Source organism: Felis catus, chromosome E3 (genome assembly GCF_018350175.1).
Source record: "Felis catus isolate Fca126 chromosome E3, F.catus_Fca126_mat1.0, whole genome shotgun sequence".
Lineage (NCBI taxonomy): Eukaryota > Metazoa > Chordata > Mammalia > Carnivora > Felidae > Felis > Felis catus.
In genome coordinates this window covers 40803535-40820237 of record NC_058383.1, presented here as the reverse complement: position 1 = coordinate 40820237, position 16703 = coordinate 40803535, and the positions used below count along the sequence as shown (strand labels likewise).

The 16703-nt window shown below is 56.8% G+C and overlaps 1 protein-coding gene across 3 annotated transcripts in view; it reads left to right on the top strand.

The window, feature by feature from the left end:
- The first annotated feature begins 4672 nt into the window (after positions 1-4672).
- Positions 4673-16703, top strand: part of RAB40C (RAB40C, member RAS oncogene family) — a 29158-nt gene continuing 17127 nt past the window's right edge. The window contains exons 1-2 of one of the 3 annotated variants that reach the window (XM_011290749.4): positions 4673-4863; positions 5609-5832. In XM_011290749.4, the coding sequence (XP_011289051.1) occupies positions 5691-5832 (142 nt within the window). In that variant the 5' untranslated portion in view covers positions 4673-4863; positions 5609-5690. Of the gene's footprint in view, positions 4864-4970; positions 5129-5423; positions 5483-5608; positions 5833-16703 lie in introns of those variants that run through there. The other 2 variants (XM_011290748.4, XM_023247044.2) reach the window with 2 other exon arrangements.

The window sequence follows — 16703 nt, the reverse complement described above, 5'->3', positions numbered from 1 at the left end:
CACATCAGTCAGGAGATGAGCTCAGAGAGGGAGGGTGACTAGTTGAAGGCCACACAGCGGGCAGGTCTGAGCCCCACAGTGTCTCCGCACCGGCCCCTCCTGTGTTTGGAAGCTCCCTGTGTTGACATATTTCAAACTTACAGAAACACAGTGCACAGTACTGTCTGGCACCCTGAGCCACACTCCCCATCGTTCACACTGTGCCACTTCGGGTTTTGTATTTGTGCCGTATTCTTTTCCAAACAATTTGTCACATGCCCTTAATTTTGCCCCTAAAACGTCCAGTGTGTACCTTGCAGCCACAGCACAGCGAGGGGAGTCGATTAGCATGGGCGGGCCCCTTGCTGGGTGCCCCCAGGTGACCTCTGCAGTAGCCTGTCCTCCCCCCGCAACTCCTCCGCTCCCCCCCCCCCCGTCCCTGCCACACACTCGCTGTGCCGCTCCCCAGGGCCCTGTAGCCTCCGGTGCCCCCAGCCTGCCTGCCTTTCACCACAGTTACTCTGTAGGATGTCCCTCTGTGGGGCTCATCTGATGATTCTGACCAGAAGATTCAGCCCCTGTGCTCTTGGCAGGAAGACCCTGGACATGCGACTGTGTCCTTCCCAGGGTGTCACCTTGGGAGGCGCATGGCGTCCGTCCATCCTGGTGACGTGTACTTGATCGCCAGGGGTTCTCCTCCGCAAAGCCGCTTACTCTTTAATGAGTAATTTGTGCCGAGATGTTTGCGACCACGTGAGTGTCCACCCTCCTCACCCTCCGGCTCGCCGGCTGCGCCGTTGGTTGTTGCTGGACGCACACGGGGACTTTCCGGCTTCCTCCTGCTGTGGGGTTTCATGGGGCCTCTCCTTGGCTCCAGCCTTGGGCTGGGGGAGTTCCAGAGTAATTGAGCTTTTGTGGGTCCCCCCAGAGAGCCTGGGCACAGGACTTTGGAGCCAAGATCTGTTTGCCCGAGGGGGAAGCCCCAGACTCTTCTTGGAGAGCAGAGCTTGGGGTTCAGCATAGAGAGCAGTGGGAATCCTGGAGGGGAAGGCAAAGACATCCCAGACCACTCCCCGCCTGGACAGGAGCCGTGTGTGGAGGCCTGCGGGGGGGCCTGGGGGGTTTCTTCACTAGATACTTCCCGAGTCTCCCGAGAGAGGGGGGTGCCGGGAATCACCCTTAACCACCTAACGCGTGGTACCTCAGCAAGGCTGAGCCAGGACTTGGAAGCAGAGGACTGCTCTGGACTGCTTCGTTCTTGGCCTGAGGCCCTTCTCGGCAGCAGGGATGCCGTCCTGTCCCCTCCTCAGTCGGAGAGCTGGCACTTAGCCCCAGGACGTCTTTGCAGAAGGGCACACATCTGCGTGGGAGGCAGCGCCTCTGTCCACAAGGCCTCCTGGACACCAGGGAGTTCGCCCGCCACCCCGTCCCCCCATCCCGCCCTTGTCTGGGCCCTACTGCCCCAGACCCTGTGGGTTCCTATGGTGCCTTTTTGGTCTGAGGCAGGGAGGTAAGAGTTCAGAGGGGCTGGGAGCAGTGCAGGAACCTAGCGGAGGGCCCGAAGCCCCTGAGGAGAGTTCGCCCACGCCTGCCCCCAAGGATCACACCCCCGGACGGGCCTCCAACCTACAAAGCAGGGATGGTTGCACCTGCTCCACAGGCTGTGCTGGGAGAGGCCCAGTTGAAAAGCCTGCATACGGAGCCCGATTCCTTGGTTTGTCCTGGGTGATGGGGAGCAGGCGGTGGAGCTAAAGCCAACGGAGCCTCTTCGGGGGAAGTCCTAGAGGGATGAAGGATGCTTCTGATTTAAAATCTCTGAAAAAATTTTAAAAATAAATAAACAAATAGAATCTCTGGGGAGGGGATGATAGTGGGTGGTCACCCACCGCCCCTTTCAGGCAGCCTCAGAAACCAAGAAGGAAAGTGGCAACCCCACAGTGCTTCCAGTCCCGGAACGAAGGTCTTGGTACTTCCGAGCAGGGAGCGGGCGGCGCCAGGGCAGAGCCGCCACTGACTGCTGCGGGAGAGGCAGGTCCCGTCACCCCCAAGCACCCTCCCTGCCCTGCCAGCTCGAGGTTCAGGGGTGGGCAGACACCTGCCAGCTCCCTTGTGCTGCGCCAGCCAACACTCAGTCCCTGGCCCCTCTGGGGACTCGGTCCCCTACCTCCCAACAAGACCCTGCCCCTGGCTGTTTCTGTAGCATTGTGTGAGGCGGGTGGCTGTGCCCTTCCTGTAAATGTGGAGGCTGTATCTGCTGCCACCCAGCATCCAGGGAACGGCCGTTCCGCAGGAGGAGGGCGTGGCCTGAGCAAGTGCACGAGCAGGATCGTCAGGGCTCCTTTGCAGGTTACAAACGAGCCAGGTGGCCCTGCCCATCCCTAGTCGGTCTCTGCCCTCAAGTGTCCCAGCTCTGTGCGTCCCCAGAGGACCAGGAGCACCAGGGGAGAGTCTCTGAAGGCAGGTGAGGAAGGCCCAGGTGCTACTCACCCAGCAGAGGAACCAGCTCCTCAGGAAGCCCCCCAGGCACCACACCAAAATGCTCAGAGGCCTGCCCGTGGCACACTTCCCGGGAAAGGCTGCTGCAGCTTGGGGACGGGGTCACTGGTGTGGTGCCATTCACGCTGGGGTCGGCTGCCTGACAACCACCTGCTACTGGAGGGATGGCCTAGGTTCGGTGACCTCATGGGAAGAAAGTTCTTGCAACCAGCTCCTTACTTCCTGGGTGGACATGCCAGCTGGGCTGTCCTCAGCGCAGCACACCGGGGGATGGCCCTTGTGGGGACATGCCTGTTCCCTCTGCACAGATGTGCTTTCCAGGGAGCCCTACCTCTCTGTGGCCTCTCCGCTGCAAGTAGCACTCAGTGCCTGCTCTGGTAAGGGCTGTGCTTGGCTCAGCTTTGGCAACTAATCTTTTATTATTATTAACAGTTTTACTGAGGCGTATTTTACATATTATACAATTCACCCATTTTGTGAGCACAATTCAATGATTTTTATTCAAGGTGAAAAAAGTGCTTTTATCATTAAATTTTTAAATGCTTATTTATTTTTGAGAGAAAGAGAACGAGCAGGGGAGGGGCAGAGAGAGAGAGAGGGAGGCACAGCATCCGAAGCAGGCTCCAGGCTTTGAGCTGTCAGCCCGGAGCCTGACGAGGGGCTCGTACTCACCAACTGTGAGATCATGACCTGAGCCAAAGTGGGAGGCTTAACAGACTGAGCCACCCAGGTGCCCCAGGGCTACTCATTATTAAGCATCATGTGTAAATAATGTTCTCATAAAAATGTTATCAATGAAGAGAAAACCACTTTTTTAAAAGTTTATTTATTTTTATTTATTTTTATTATTTTTTTTAACGTTTATTTATTTTTGAGGCAGAGAGACACAGAGCATGAACGGGGGAGGGTCAGAGAGAGAGGGAGACACAGAATCTGAAACAGGCTCCAGGCTCCAAGCTGTCAGCACAAAGCCCGACGCGGGGCTCGAACTCACGGACCGCGAGATCGTGACCTGAGCCGAAGTCGGCCGCTCAACCAACTGAGCCACCCAGGCGCCCCAAGTTTATTTATTTTTAGAGAGAGAGAGAGTGCGAGCGAGCACGTGCAGGGCAGAAAGGGAGATGGGAGTCCCCAGCAGGCTCCGTACCATCAGGACAGAGCCCATCGCGGGGCCGAAATCACAAACCTTGAGATCATGACCTGAGCAGAAACCAAGAGTTGGAGCTACCCAAGTGCCCAGAGAAAGTCACTCTTGATCTGCAATCCCAGAGGAAAGGATCCTGTCATACTTCCCAGACCACTTCCTATGGACGTATTATGCTTTCATAGACCTAAACCTGGAATCAAATGTGTTGTTAGCTTTTTAAGAGCATAAATTGAAATTACACTGGATAGACCATGCTGTCATTTGCGTTCTTCTCATCTCGTCTCACGACAGTGTTGTTTGCACCTCATCTCGTTCACTGTAGAACTGCATGAACGGGGTTGATTCAACAGCTCCCAAACAGCGGTCCTAGATGTTTCTGGACCTTCAACATGACTACAACGTTGCAGTGAAGTTCGTTGACCTCGTTTCTGAGGACTTCTCCAGGCTAAATTACGAGCCTGTCGGACCCCCTCAAGAGAGCTGTTTCCCACGTCCTGGCCCACAAGCGCTGTTGCCAATCTGATGGCTGGAAGGGGAATTATTTTTCTTTAATTTCCATTTTGCAGAGTGAAAATGCGTCTTCACACGTGTTCACAGGTTCTGCATACTTCTTTGCCCATTAAGAAAAATAACCCTTTCTTCTTGTAAACAACCGCGGGCTGACTTCCTCTTGGAGGCCCCCCAGTCCTGCCCCGGACCGCCACGCCCCTCTCCTCCTGGGACCCCCACCCTGCCTGACTCGCTACGACCTGGTGGGCGGCGCGGCTCCTGCCTCGAGACCCTGGGGGCAGGGCCCGTGCTGCCGTCCTCCCAGGCGCCGAGGTTCGAGAACTTTGGGCATTCGCAGTCGTGCACCGCGACCTAAGGACCACCGGGCCAGGCCGCGGCGCCCCTTACCCTCGCCAGTTCGCCGGAGGGCTCTGAGCGCCTCCGGCGACCCCACCCCCACCGAAGAGGAAGTCCCGCCTCCCAGGCCTCCCCTGAGCGCCGATTGGCCGGACTCGTCCCGCCACGCCCGGGCCCCGCCCCAACGCGGGGAGGGCGGCTCCCGAGAGCACAGTTCCAGGGGGGCTCTCTGCCCTCTCTGAGGTCTCTGCGGGAGTAGCGACCGCAACTTGTTAGAGGCTTAAGTCCTCCGGGACCCAGTCGCGTCACCTGACCCCCGGGGACGGCCACCATCCTGCTCCCGCTTGTGGGAAGGGGGCGTATGCAAACAATCTGGAGTCCCAAGCTCCTGATTGGTGAGCATGTAGGGAAGGGAGGACAGCACGGGGTGAGCGGGGCGGGCTTAGAGGGGCCGTGATCGACGTGTGGGCGGACCAGTGGCTCTGGGAGGATAGGCAGCGGTGGCCAATGGCAACGGGGAGGGGGCGGGCGAGGGCCGAGGTGTTGCGAGGGCAGAGAACGGGATTGCTGTTGACTCGGAGGTGCTCTGCGGGAAGCGGCGGGGGCGGTAGAGGTGCTGACGGACGTGCCGGCAAACCAGAGGTTCCGGGAAATACGGAGGTGAGTAGCCAACGGCGACGGCGACCAGGCAAGACGGTCAGCATCTTCGCAACGCTGCGTGGGGAACGGTGGGGGCGGACAGTCGTGACGGACGTGCGTTTGGGCCAATGGCGATGAGAAAATGCCGGCGGGCGACCAATGAGGATGGCGTGGGGGTGGGGCGACAGGAGGCTTCTTGGTGCTGTGTGGGAAACGGTGGAGGGGGGGGCCGGCGACCGTGACGGACTGGCGCAGCGGCCAATGGGCCTGGGCGGGCGGGCGGGGCGACAGCCAATGGCGGCGCTCGGTCCGGGGGCGGGGCGGCGAGGCAGCTAGTCTCCGTGCGGGAAGCGGCGGGGCGGCGGCAGCGTTGAGGTGAGGCGGGCGGGTGGTGGCGGCGGCGGCGGTGGTGGTGCTGCAGGTGCAGGCGGCGGGGGCGGAGGAGCGGGCGCGGCCCGGGCCTCGCCGGCCGGCCCCACTCACCCGCGCTCCGGCCCGCAGGTCGTTCCGAGGCCTCCTCCCCGCCGTGCTCCCGCGGCCGGCGCCGTGGGCATGCGGGCGCGGCCCGCGCGCGCGTGAGAGGATGGGGACGCAGGGCAGCCCGGTCAAGAGCTACGACTACCTGCTCAAGTTCCTGCTGGTGGGCGACAGCGACGTGGGCAAGGGCGAGATCCTGGAGAGCCTGCAGGACGGCGCGGCCGAGTCTCCGTACGCCTATAGCAACGGTAAGGCCGCGCTCCGGGCCCGCCCGGCCAGCCCGGCCGGCAGTCGCGGGGGCCTGCCTTCTCGCGTCCACGGCGCCCGGACCGACCCCGCGCCGGCGGGGAGCGGGCCTGCGTCCCCGTCTCCTCTTTCTTCCCCGGAGGAGGCCCCCGGCGGCGCCGCGGCAGCCGGAGCCGGACCTCTCGGCGGCTTGGCACTTTGCTCATCTGCCTGAGGCCTTCGTGGGGGCTGCGCGCTAGACGGGCGGCCGCGACTTGGCGGCGAGCGGCCTGGTGGCTGCGGGCCCTCGCGGGGCCGGCAGCGCCCTGAGAGGGGCTGTGAAAGTGGGGGCCAGGATGTAGGTGCGGGGGCTTCTGTGCGGCGCACAGCCCGTGAGCGGGTGTGCCAGGGGTGGCCGGGCCGCTCCCGTGACCCCGCGGCTGCGCCCGGGGAACCGGCGCCGGTGCTGGAAGGACATGCCCCGCTCTCAACGCTAGTGGCTGCGCGGCTCAAATACGCAGCACATACGCGTCCGCTGCGAAGGCAGTTAACACGGCCAAGTGCAGCGGTGGGGCCGGTGCCCCCTCTGTGCTGGGGCCCGTCCCAAGCCACGTGGACTTGGGGTCCCTTTAGAGGAACCAGGAGAGCCGCTTGGGAACGTCAGCACCCAGGTTTTGCAAGGACCTCTGTGCTCCCGCAAGTAGTTTTATCTAATTTTACCTCTTCAGGTCTTTGTTCTCCACGCCCTTTGTTGCTTTGTTTCTTGGACTCTGGTCGGTCCTGTCAGACTGCTCTGAGCGTTTGCTGTTTGCTAAATTGCTCGCCTACAGGCGGCTGGCGGCGTGGACGCTGTTTTTCCCAACCTTTCGTTTTAGGACTTGTCAAGGTGGTTGGATCACCTGGACCGGCTGCACGCCCTTCCTGCTGGGACGGCCTCGGTGGTAGGCAGCCTCGGGAGGTGAGGGTAGGCAGCCTCGCCTCCCGGAGCGTGTGTTCTCAGCCCCTCTCAGAGGAGGTCCCTCGAAGGGCAAGAAGGGAGCAGCCCTGGGTGTGTTGTGGGTGAGGGAGGGGCCCCACTGGGGCCTTAGCGTGCCCCGTCATGGATGGGCTCCTGCCACCTCGACGGTCGCTTCGCGGTGCCGGTCAGAGGTGTCCTTCCTGACAGTGAGCGGTTGGCTGCCTTTCCAGGGGGAGCCGCGCTCCCCGGAGGCCGGTGGTGCAGCGTTTACAAGAGCGCGAGGGGCCCTGGCTTCATCAGGGGCAGCAGTGTTTTCCTGGAACCTGGGTCTGTGCCTTTGAGGCCTAGCTCAGCCTGCCGGCAGCTACTCCAGTCGGGTGCAGTGAGCGCTCAGGGCACACAGAGCCACTCGTCGGAGAGAGGGGTCCCACCTCCTGTCCCCTCTGTCGGGTGGCGGCGGTGGCTGCCCTAGTTCCTGTGGCACATTGACTGAGGTAGGGCCAGTATTGAGTAGAGCATGGCGACCTGCCTGAGGCCAGGGCGCTGGGCCAGGGGGAGGGCCGTCTTCCAGAAGTGGTGAGGAAAGCCCACCCTTGGAAAGGCCGCATGTGCAGTTAGGGCCAGGGCACACTCACAGTTCCCATCGAGTAGAAAATAGGAAGTGCCAGCCTCTGCATAGCATCCTCAGGGTTAAGACGTGTGCAACAGGGGAGCGGGTGTTTGTGGTCAGGGCACCAGCTCACGGGCCCCCGGGGGCCAGTGCTCTTTCGCAGAGTGAAGTTGGTGGTTCCGAGAGCGCCTCTTTCTTCTCTGAAGGCTTCTTAAGGGAGACTCTTGAGGGTTTGGGGAGCTCTGGAGCAGCTGGTTCTCGGGTTTCCGTGAGAACGTAAATTCGCTTTTTGGAAGAGTTAATAACGTTCAGGAATTTTTTTTTTTTAGTGTTTATTTTTGAGGGAGAGAATGAGCGGGGTGGAGGGGCGGAACGGACAGGATCCAAAGCGGGCTCGGTGCTGACAACAGAGAGCCTGATGTGGGGCTTGAATTCACGAACTTCGAGATCCTGACCTGAGCCGAAGCTGGACGAAGCTTAACCAACTGAGCCACCCAGGCTCCCGGGGAATTGTTGTATTTTTGATTCTCTTGCAAGGGATATACGTGCATTTCTTTTTCCTATTCACCGTTGAAAGCCTTCAGCGTCTCTCCCGGTTTCTTTGTGTTCTGCCTGAACGTGCATGGTTCCTGTGACCAGGAGCGGATACCCCATGGCAGGGAAATCCCCACTTCGTGGAGGACGGGTGATCAAAGTCCCTTCCTTGGGCCGACCTGATTCCTCACCTGCATCGAAGTCTCGCCTAGCTTGTTCTTGAGGCAGGTATGTGAGTGCGCGTCGTTCTCCTCGGCCTTGCAGACACGGGAGTCATCCAGGTGGCCTTCCTCATGCTGGCACCCAGAGCGGGGACAGCCGTGTGCGACACTGTGCCTGTGCCCCAGGGAGCCCGCAGCAGGCTCTTGCTCTCTGGCCGGGCCGGTGTGCTCTGTGTGTGCAGGTCTCCGTGGTCTGGAACCGTTCCCTGCAGGAGGTCTCTGTCTCCCCTAAATACGCAGCAGTGGTTGTAGAGGAGGCAGGCGCCGTCTTTGGGGGAGAGGCGTGCTCTGCACAGAGGTCCAGCCGGGCTACCTGCTGGGACGTTACGCTCGGGAACCAATGTGTCAAGGGGTCTTGGTTGTGAGAGCTGGCTGGAAGGAGGTGCGGGTGTTTCATGAGCAACTTCTACTCCCGAGTGCACACCGGCTCTGAGTCTGCCCTGGGGGTGTGTGCTGGCCGCCCCCGGAGCCCAGGGACGCCCTTGCTGTGGGTGCACGGGCCCGCTGCCACCTTTCTGAGGGCGGCGAACGTCTTGGCGCCCACAGGTCTTCACAGTGAGGCTCGAGGGCCGACGAGCAAGTGCACTGTGGTCGATAGGCCCACGTTCTGAGAGACTCACTAGGGGACACGAATCCATCCCGGCCTGTCTGCCTCTCCCGCGGTCAGTGTTGCTGGGAGCTGCTGAGTGTACTTTGAGCCTCGGGCGTGGCTGGCGGGTTAGTAGGAGGAGCGAGGCGTTTGTGACGGGTGTGGACAAAGCCAGGCAAGCGTGATGTCTGCGTGAGCTTCTGGGGCCTGCTGGTTGTTGATGTCCGTGGGAACGAACAGTGCGTGCCCTGTCCGTGGGGGGAGCAGTCCAGGGCGTTGGCCACAGCCCCTGTCAGCCACCCGCTGGCTAGGCTGGAGCTCACCGTTTCCCCAGCTCCATGGTGCTTCCTTGGACGGTTCTGAACATCTCTTCCCGCCTGGCTGGAAGTTGGTGTGTGTCCTCAGCGCCAACCCAGGGGAGAGGCTGTGCTGTTTTCCTGAGTCAGGACGGGTCCCGGACGGTATGCCTGTGGTGCGTCACCCGCTGCTTTGTCCCCAGTGTTGGTGTGAGATGTGTACCCAGGAGACATCGACTGCTGCGTGTCCTGAGTGAACAAGCGGCCCGTGTGCAGCGTGTCTGTGTTGACAGAAACTCGCTGTTGTCGCTGGGTCACCGCACAACCCCTCGTAGTCTCTTTTCTTTCTCTGTGTGTGGTTGGTGCTTGTGTCTGGGTCCTGTCCGCTTTCTGGGCGATTTACTAGGCTTTACCTTTCTTCTGTCAGATGCCAGGTTCCAAGAGGGGCATCGGCCCTGAGTGTGAGGTGTGCCCGGCATGGTCACAGTGCTGGGCTCCCCCTTGGCTGTCTGTCATCTCGTCCCCTCCGCCACCCTGTGACGGAAGCACCACCATCGTCCCGTTTTGCAGATGAGGAGCTAAAACTCAGACAAGCCGAGACTCTGCAGCTGTCACAGGCAGCACGGGGCCTGGCACCCGTTGTCTCCCTAGGCGCTGGCTGCCCGACCCCCTTCTCCTGGGCCCTGAGGAAGCTGGTTGCTGAGTTCCTGGGTGACACTTCTCTCCAGGCTTTGTCGGCCAGAGTGTGGCCGCTGGGCACCTGGTGCTGATGGGTGTGGGTGCCCTCTTCTCACCACGTGCCCTCCCTGGTCCTGGAGCTGCCTCCCCCGCTGCTCTGGGACCTGAGCCCAGTCATTGAGGCCTATTTGTTCTGCCTTCACTGCATTGCTCCTGCCCTGCCTGCCTCTCTCCTAGCTGTGACCAGCAGAGCAGAGCCCCAGCAGCTCCCAGGGTCAGTGGCTAACCAGGGCAGCAAACCACCAGTTTCCAGTGTATGCGACTCATCTGTGTGGGGCTGGGTTTCTTACCTGTCCCTTTGCCAGAGGCGCTCACCTACGCTGTGTGTGATGTAGAGATCAGCCTACCCCAGCCGGACAGGGTGGCAGGCTGAGAGGGGCAGCGTTCTGTTTCTGCTTCCGGACAAGCTGACTAGGCTGATTTGTAATTTGAACTGGCATGGCCTTGCCTAAATTTTCTTAAAGTGGGTAGGTAGAATATTTTACTTTTTTTTTTTAATTGTTTATTTTTTGAGAGAGAGAGACAGAGACAGAGAGTGAGCAGGGGAGGGGCAGAGAGAGAGGGAGACACAGAGTCAGAAGCAGGCTCCAGGCTCTGAGCTGTCAGCACAGAGCCTGTTGTGGGGCTTGAACCCACGAACTGTGAGATCATGACCTGAGGCACAGTGGGACACTCAACCGACTGAGCCACCCAGGCACCCCCTAGAATATTTTAAATTTTCAGGTTTTTTTCCCCCCAACCTGCAGCAGTTTCCATAAGCTCGAGCGGATAACAGAACAGGTGTCTCAGTGACATTGCCCTGTCATGTTGGGTACACATAATGTCATTGTCCCCGCCAACAAGCGTGTGGCTTGGATGATGAACTAAACCGAAGTGTGTTTCAGGGAGGAGACCGCGACAGGGAGCAAAGGACGCAGGCAGGAAGGGTCTTTCAGCCACGTCACTTCCTTTTGTAACTGGTAAGGTGCGCATTTGCTGGTCCCTGAAAAGTTGACCACATACCTAGTCTGGGGCCCGTGGCCAGTGAGGAGGAGAAGGGAGAGGGTGGAGTTGTAGCCAGGCCCCCGGCAGTGGGCAGCACCTAGTGTGGGTGTTGGTGGGTCCTGGGGCCACATGGGTCAGGGCATCGCCGTCAGGCATTTGGAGAAAACGGAGTAAGGTCTCAGTGTCCGGCACCCTGGCTTGGAACAAGGTGGCCCATGAGGCTGGGTTTACTGCCCTGGGCATTCAGGGGAAGGAGGCTGGGACTGTGAGTGCAGATGTCAGAGACCCGGAAGGGGGCCGACTGCGCCAAGGCTGGGTGTATTGGGGCGCCCTTAGGGTGGGAAAGTGGGCCCCTTAAGTCTTTTGGGAGTGAGAGTAAATACAAGTGAACAAAATGAACTTGCCCTTTGAGCCAGGGAACACCCGAGGCTTGCTTGTTGTGACTGTGCTCACGTGGACCTGGTAGTGAAGGAGAAGTGGTGAAGTGGCCACAGCGCGCAGTTGTCTCCTGCCAAGACTGGAGCGTTGGGTAGCTCGTCGACTGTGGATGTGTGTCCTTCGGAGGGTAGAGGGGGGCCAGGGGAACAGAGGTGACCCGGTAAGCCTGGCACTGATGGATGTGGTGGGGACCTCAGGACACGAGCGGGACGGTGGGGTACCACCAGACAAGCTTTGGCCCTTCATGGTGCTAGGCGTTTATGTCCAGAGGGGTACGGCCCTTTGGCTGGAATGCGTGAGGGGGAGGCGATTTGGGAAGTGATTTGTGCAGGGTGAGCGGCCGGTGCTCAGAAAGACAGGGCTTCGGGATCGCGAGGAGGGAGGGAAGGTCAGGAGTGGTCTAACCAGGAAGGAATGCAGAGGGCCTGGTGTCAGGAGGCCAGCCCCCTGGAAGAGAACGTACCGGCATCTCTCAGCAAGAACAGAGAACGGAAGAAGGCCCGAGTGCTGGCTTTGCGGATCTTGGAAAGTGTCAGAGTACAGACAGTCAAGAGCTGGGTCATTGCCAACCTGGATCTTCCTGAGCAGCAGTGCCCATCACCCAGGCCGAGCTCGGGTGAGCCCCTGGTCATCAGGTCTGTGCAACACCTCGCTCGGGGGACGGCTGGTGGGTTCGGTGACAGTATCCGGACTTGAAAACACTGCGTACGGCCTTGAGCAACTGAAAGAACAGGGTGGTTTAGTCCTTCCTGGGTCTGATGTCGGCAGTCTTCAGAGTGCCGGAAGATGTCGGGAGCGGAGTCTGATTTCCTTATAGATGCAGTTTGGACAGGGACCAGCTATGTCCCTGAGCACAGATTTCAGCCGAGGTATGGCACGTGGCTTCGCATCACCGTGCGGAGGCTGCCGCACTCGTGTCTGACGTGGCTCTCCCGCGGGAGCCAGAGGTCCTGGGTGCGCGTGCACACTTACAGTTCTCGCGGTCACTGGGGCTGGCAGTGAGCAGGTTCCTGGATAAGTGAGAACAACTTGGTGGTAGTGTCATCAGTAGGAGGATCTCCCTCATTTTAAATCGCTTGGCCAGGGCCACACAGAGTCCTCAGAGGTGGGATTCTAACGAAAAATAATGCATGGAAAGAAGTTTAACTTTATTTTTTTTAATTTTTTTTCTTTATTTTATATTTGAGAGAGAGAGAGAGACAGCGAGACAAAGCCCGAGTGGGTTAGGAGCAGAGGGAGAGGGAGACACAGAAGCAGAAGCAGGCTCCAGGCTCTGAGCTGTCAGCACAGAGCCCATGGTGGGGCTTGAGCTCACAAACTGTGAGATCATGACTTGAGCCGAAGTCAGACACTTAGCCGACAGAGCCACCCAGGCGCCCTAAGATGTTTAACTTTAAAATTAAGTAAGTATATTGCAAAGTAATTGTGTAAGTATATTACAGAGAAAATCTGGTGACACTCAACATTAAAAATGTGCCGGGGTGTGTATTTTGTGCCGTAAGGGAGTCAGCAACATGTGTTATCCAGAGCCTTAAAGAGCCTTCCCTTTTGACCTAAGTAATTAGGAATCTTTCCTGAGGGATAATAGGGGACACAACTGAAGAAAATCAAGGCTTTTTTTTTTTTTTTTTCTAACGGTCCAGCGGTAGATATATGGTATATTCATAGAGTGAGATATTACATAGCCTTTAAAAACGCTGGTTTGGGGGCACCTGGGTGGCTCACTTGGTTAAGTGTCTGACTTTGGCTCAGGTCATGATTTCATGGTTTGTGAGTTCAAGCCCTGCATCAGGCTTTCTCGTGTCAGCACAGAGCCCACTTTGGATCTTCTCTCTTTCTCTCTTGCTCCCCTCCCCAAATAAATAAACATGGAAAAATATATATATATATATATATATATATTTATATTTATTTATTTTTTAAAAAAGAAAGAAAGAGGGGCGCCTGGGTGGCTCAGTCGGTTAAGCATCCGACTTCGGCTCAGATCATGATCTCACGGTCCATGAGATCGAGCCCCGCATCGGGCTCTGTGCTGACAGCTCAGAGCCTGGACCCTGTTTCAAAATCTGTGTCTCCCTCTCTCTCTGCTCCTCCCCTGTTCATGTTCTGTCTCTCTCTGTCTCAAAAATAAATAAACGTCAAAAAAAAAAATTTTAAAAAAGAAAGAAAGAAAGAAAAATGCTGGTTTGGGGTGCCTGGCTGGCTCAGTCAGTTGAGTGTCTGACTCCTGATTTTGGCTCCCTGGTCTTGATCCCAGGGTTGTGAGATCCAGCCCCGTGTCGGGCTCTGCACTGAGCGTGCAGCCTGTTTGGGATTCTGTGTCTCCCTTTGCCTGCCTCCCTCCTCCCTCCCTCCCTCTCTCTCTGTCTCTCTCTCTCTCTCACATAAACAAAACAAACAATGTTTGTTTGGAGGAATGACCAGTGAATATTCAACGAAATGAGGAAATCTTTGATATCTTGTTGAGTGGGCAAAGTATGTCTAATTACGTAGTGTATAAATGTGTGTCAAATGAAAGAATTGGGCAATGAAATACGAAAAAACATTATGGTGTGTTATCTCTGAATTTTGGGCTTATGAGTAATTTTTGTATTTTTTGTAAGCGTTCTTTATTTTGCCAAGTTTTGTACGCAAGGGGTGCTTGCTGTTTATGAAAGCTTTTGCTTTGGTTTGCTCTGCTGTGGGTTTTAAGGCATTAAGGAAAAGCTCTTTCACGGAAACCGGTCCACAAAGTGGCCCAGAGCCCTCCTGAAAGCCAGCATGTAGCCTAGAAAGGCATTTTGAAATTGATTAGGTAACTTCTGCTTCCTTTTCTGTCCTTCCCCAGGCGGCCCCCTGCCTTCTTTCCCCAGCGACAGACTTACTTGCGCCCATAGTGGCAGACCCTGGCCTGTAGAAGGGCAGGCACTAGGAGCTAGTGGGCTGTCCCTGTTCCAGAACGTCTGTGCCCTCGGCATCCAGCTCTGGTCAGTGTTCAGACCCATCTCGTAGGGTAGTTCAGCCCCTGGCGGTCAGAGGGCCTGTTAACCTAAATTCCATACAGGTCCTATCCTGTGGGTTTATCATTTTTTACAATAAAGTTTATTGAGATCTAATGTATGCGTGATGAGATGTACCCATTTCAAGTGTATAGTTCAAGGAGTTGACCAGTGCGCATACCTACATAACCACTGCCTTACTTGGGGTAGGGAACGTTTCCACTTTGCCTACACATTCTGCCATGGCCCTTGGAAGTCCAGCCTCCAGCCCCGGCCCCCGAGGGTCTGCTTCCTGTCACTATAAGGTTACTTTTGCCTCTCCAGAACTTCCCGTAAATTGAGTCACGCAAGATGGTCCTTCGCGTTGTTGGTTTTTTCACCTGGCAGGACGTACGTGAGACCGGCTGGGGCGCACACCATAACCGTCTCTCCTGTTCCCGAGCCCCGTTCCTTTGAGCACATAGACCCCAATTCGTTTATCCTTTTACCTGTCAATACACTTCAGAGTATCTCCTGATTTGGGCTGTTGTGAATAATGCCAGTATGAGCGAACGTTCTTGAACAATTCCTTAAAGTTTTTTTAAACATTTGTTTTTGTGGTACATATGCATATTATGTTGGCCGTTTGTACGTGTGTGATTTAGTGGCTTGAAACATTCCCAGCTCACGCGTCCTCGTGTGAATGTGCCTCTGCGAGTGGGGTTGCTGGGTCACATGTGCGCGTGTCTGCCCAATTCATAAGAAATTGCCACACTGTGTCCAAAGCCCTCTGTCATTCTGAATTCCCACCACCAATACTGCTTTACATCTTGGCAAATGCTTGCTGTTGTCAGCATTTTTTTTTCTTGTTAATCAAACTACGAGGTATAACCTGTGTACCAAAAGCCTGGATCCATTTAAAATTTGCAGTTCAGGGAGCGTTGACAGGTGTGCACACCTGAGAAACCATCGGACACCCGTGGCCTCTGCATCGGCCTGTCTGCTGCCAGATCTGGCAAACTCTGGTTTTCATGTTACAGACTCATTTGTATTTCTGGGGTTTTTCTAGAAGTGGAATCACACAGCACTCTTGTGTGTCTGGATTCTCTTTCTCCGTCTTCATTTCTTTAAAAAAATTTTTTTTAATGTTAGTTATTAATTTTTGAGAGAGGCAGACACAGCATGATCAGGGGAGGGGCAGAGAGTGAGGGAGACACAGAATCTGAAGCAGCTCCAGGCTCTGAGCTGTCAGCACAGAGCCCGACGCGGGGCTCGAACTCACGAATTGTGAGATCATGACCTGAGCTGAAGCTCAACTGACTGAGCCCCCCCCCCCCCCCCCCCCCCGCCCGCCCCGCGCCCTTCTCTTTCTCCATTTTCTTTGAGATGTAGACGCACATCTCACACCTTTGTTGTTGTGTAGCATTCCACTTGTGAGGACTGCAGTGCGTTTATCTCTTCTTCTGCAGTGGACTTTTGAATGGCTTCCGTGTTTGGGTTTTTCTGAATGGTGTTCCTAGGAACATTCTCATACCTGTTTCTGGTGACTGTATGTATACGTTTCTGTCGGGGATACACTGGTGAGTGGGTTTACTCCAGCCTTAAAAGACACCAAACTGTTTTCCATGCGGTCCCGTGGTGGCGGGGGTGACAGTTCATCTGCCTTCCTTTTATCCTGTTTCTTTGTGACAGCCTTGCAGCACTGGGTCCTAAGGATCACCTTCTGTTACTTCACCACCCCCCAGTGGGTAGGCTTTAGTTTGTTAATAATGCAGTAATTAACCTTTAGTTACTTTTACACAAGGCACTGGAGCCCTGTTAGTGCTGTAACACATTATCTTACAGTTAGTTATGTGGTCACAAGTCAGCAGGCAGGACGCTGGGGGTTGGGCTCTCCTTTCTGTGGGCTTTAGGGGAGGTCTGTTTCCTTGCTCATGGGCCCGTCCCGGCCCTGTCTTTGCTGGCCGTGAACCAGTAGCTGCCCCAGCTTCTAGAGACCATCCACATGCCTCGCCCACCTTCCTTTTTCTCCGCCTTCAAAGCGGGGTCAAGTCCCTTTCAGACGTGGAGTCTCTCCTCCTTCAGTTTCATCTCTGACTCCGCCAGGAAAGAGTCCACATCTTTTAGGGCTCCTGACACATCAGACCTCAGGCCTACCCGGATGACCCAGGGCGCTCTCCCTCTCAAAGCCCACAACTACCCAGGTGCACCTGCAGGGTCCCCTCGCCTTGTGGGATGCATGTTCACAGGCTCCAGGGATTAGGAGGAGGGCATCCCCAGGGACAGGGCGAGGGCATTATTCTGCCCACCATACCGTCATGAAAAGTTCTCTGTATCTTGTTGGTTTGGTTAGATTTTTATAGGCTGGTGAGAGGGATGCAGGTCTGCATTTCTGGTAGGTACTGGTGGTCTTAGTTATTGCTGTGGACTGATGTTTGTGTCTCCTGACCCCCCAGGGAATGGTCAGGGGCGGTGCCTTTGGGAAGTGACTCAGTCATGGGGGTGGAGCCTCAGGAGTGGGATCAGTGCCCTTATAGAAGAGACACCCCCCCCCCACCCAGGGCTGCCT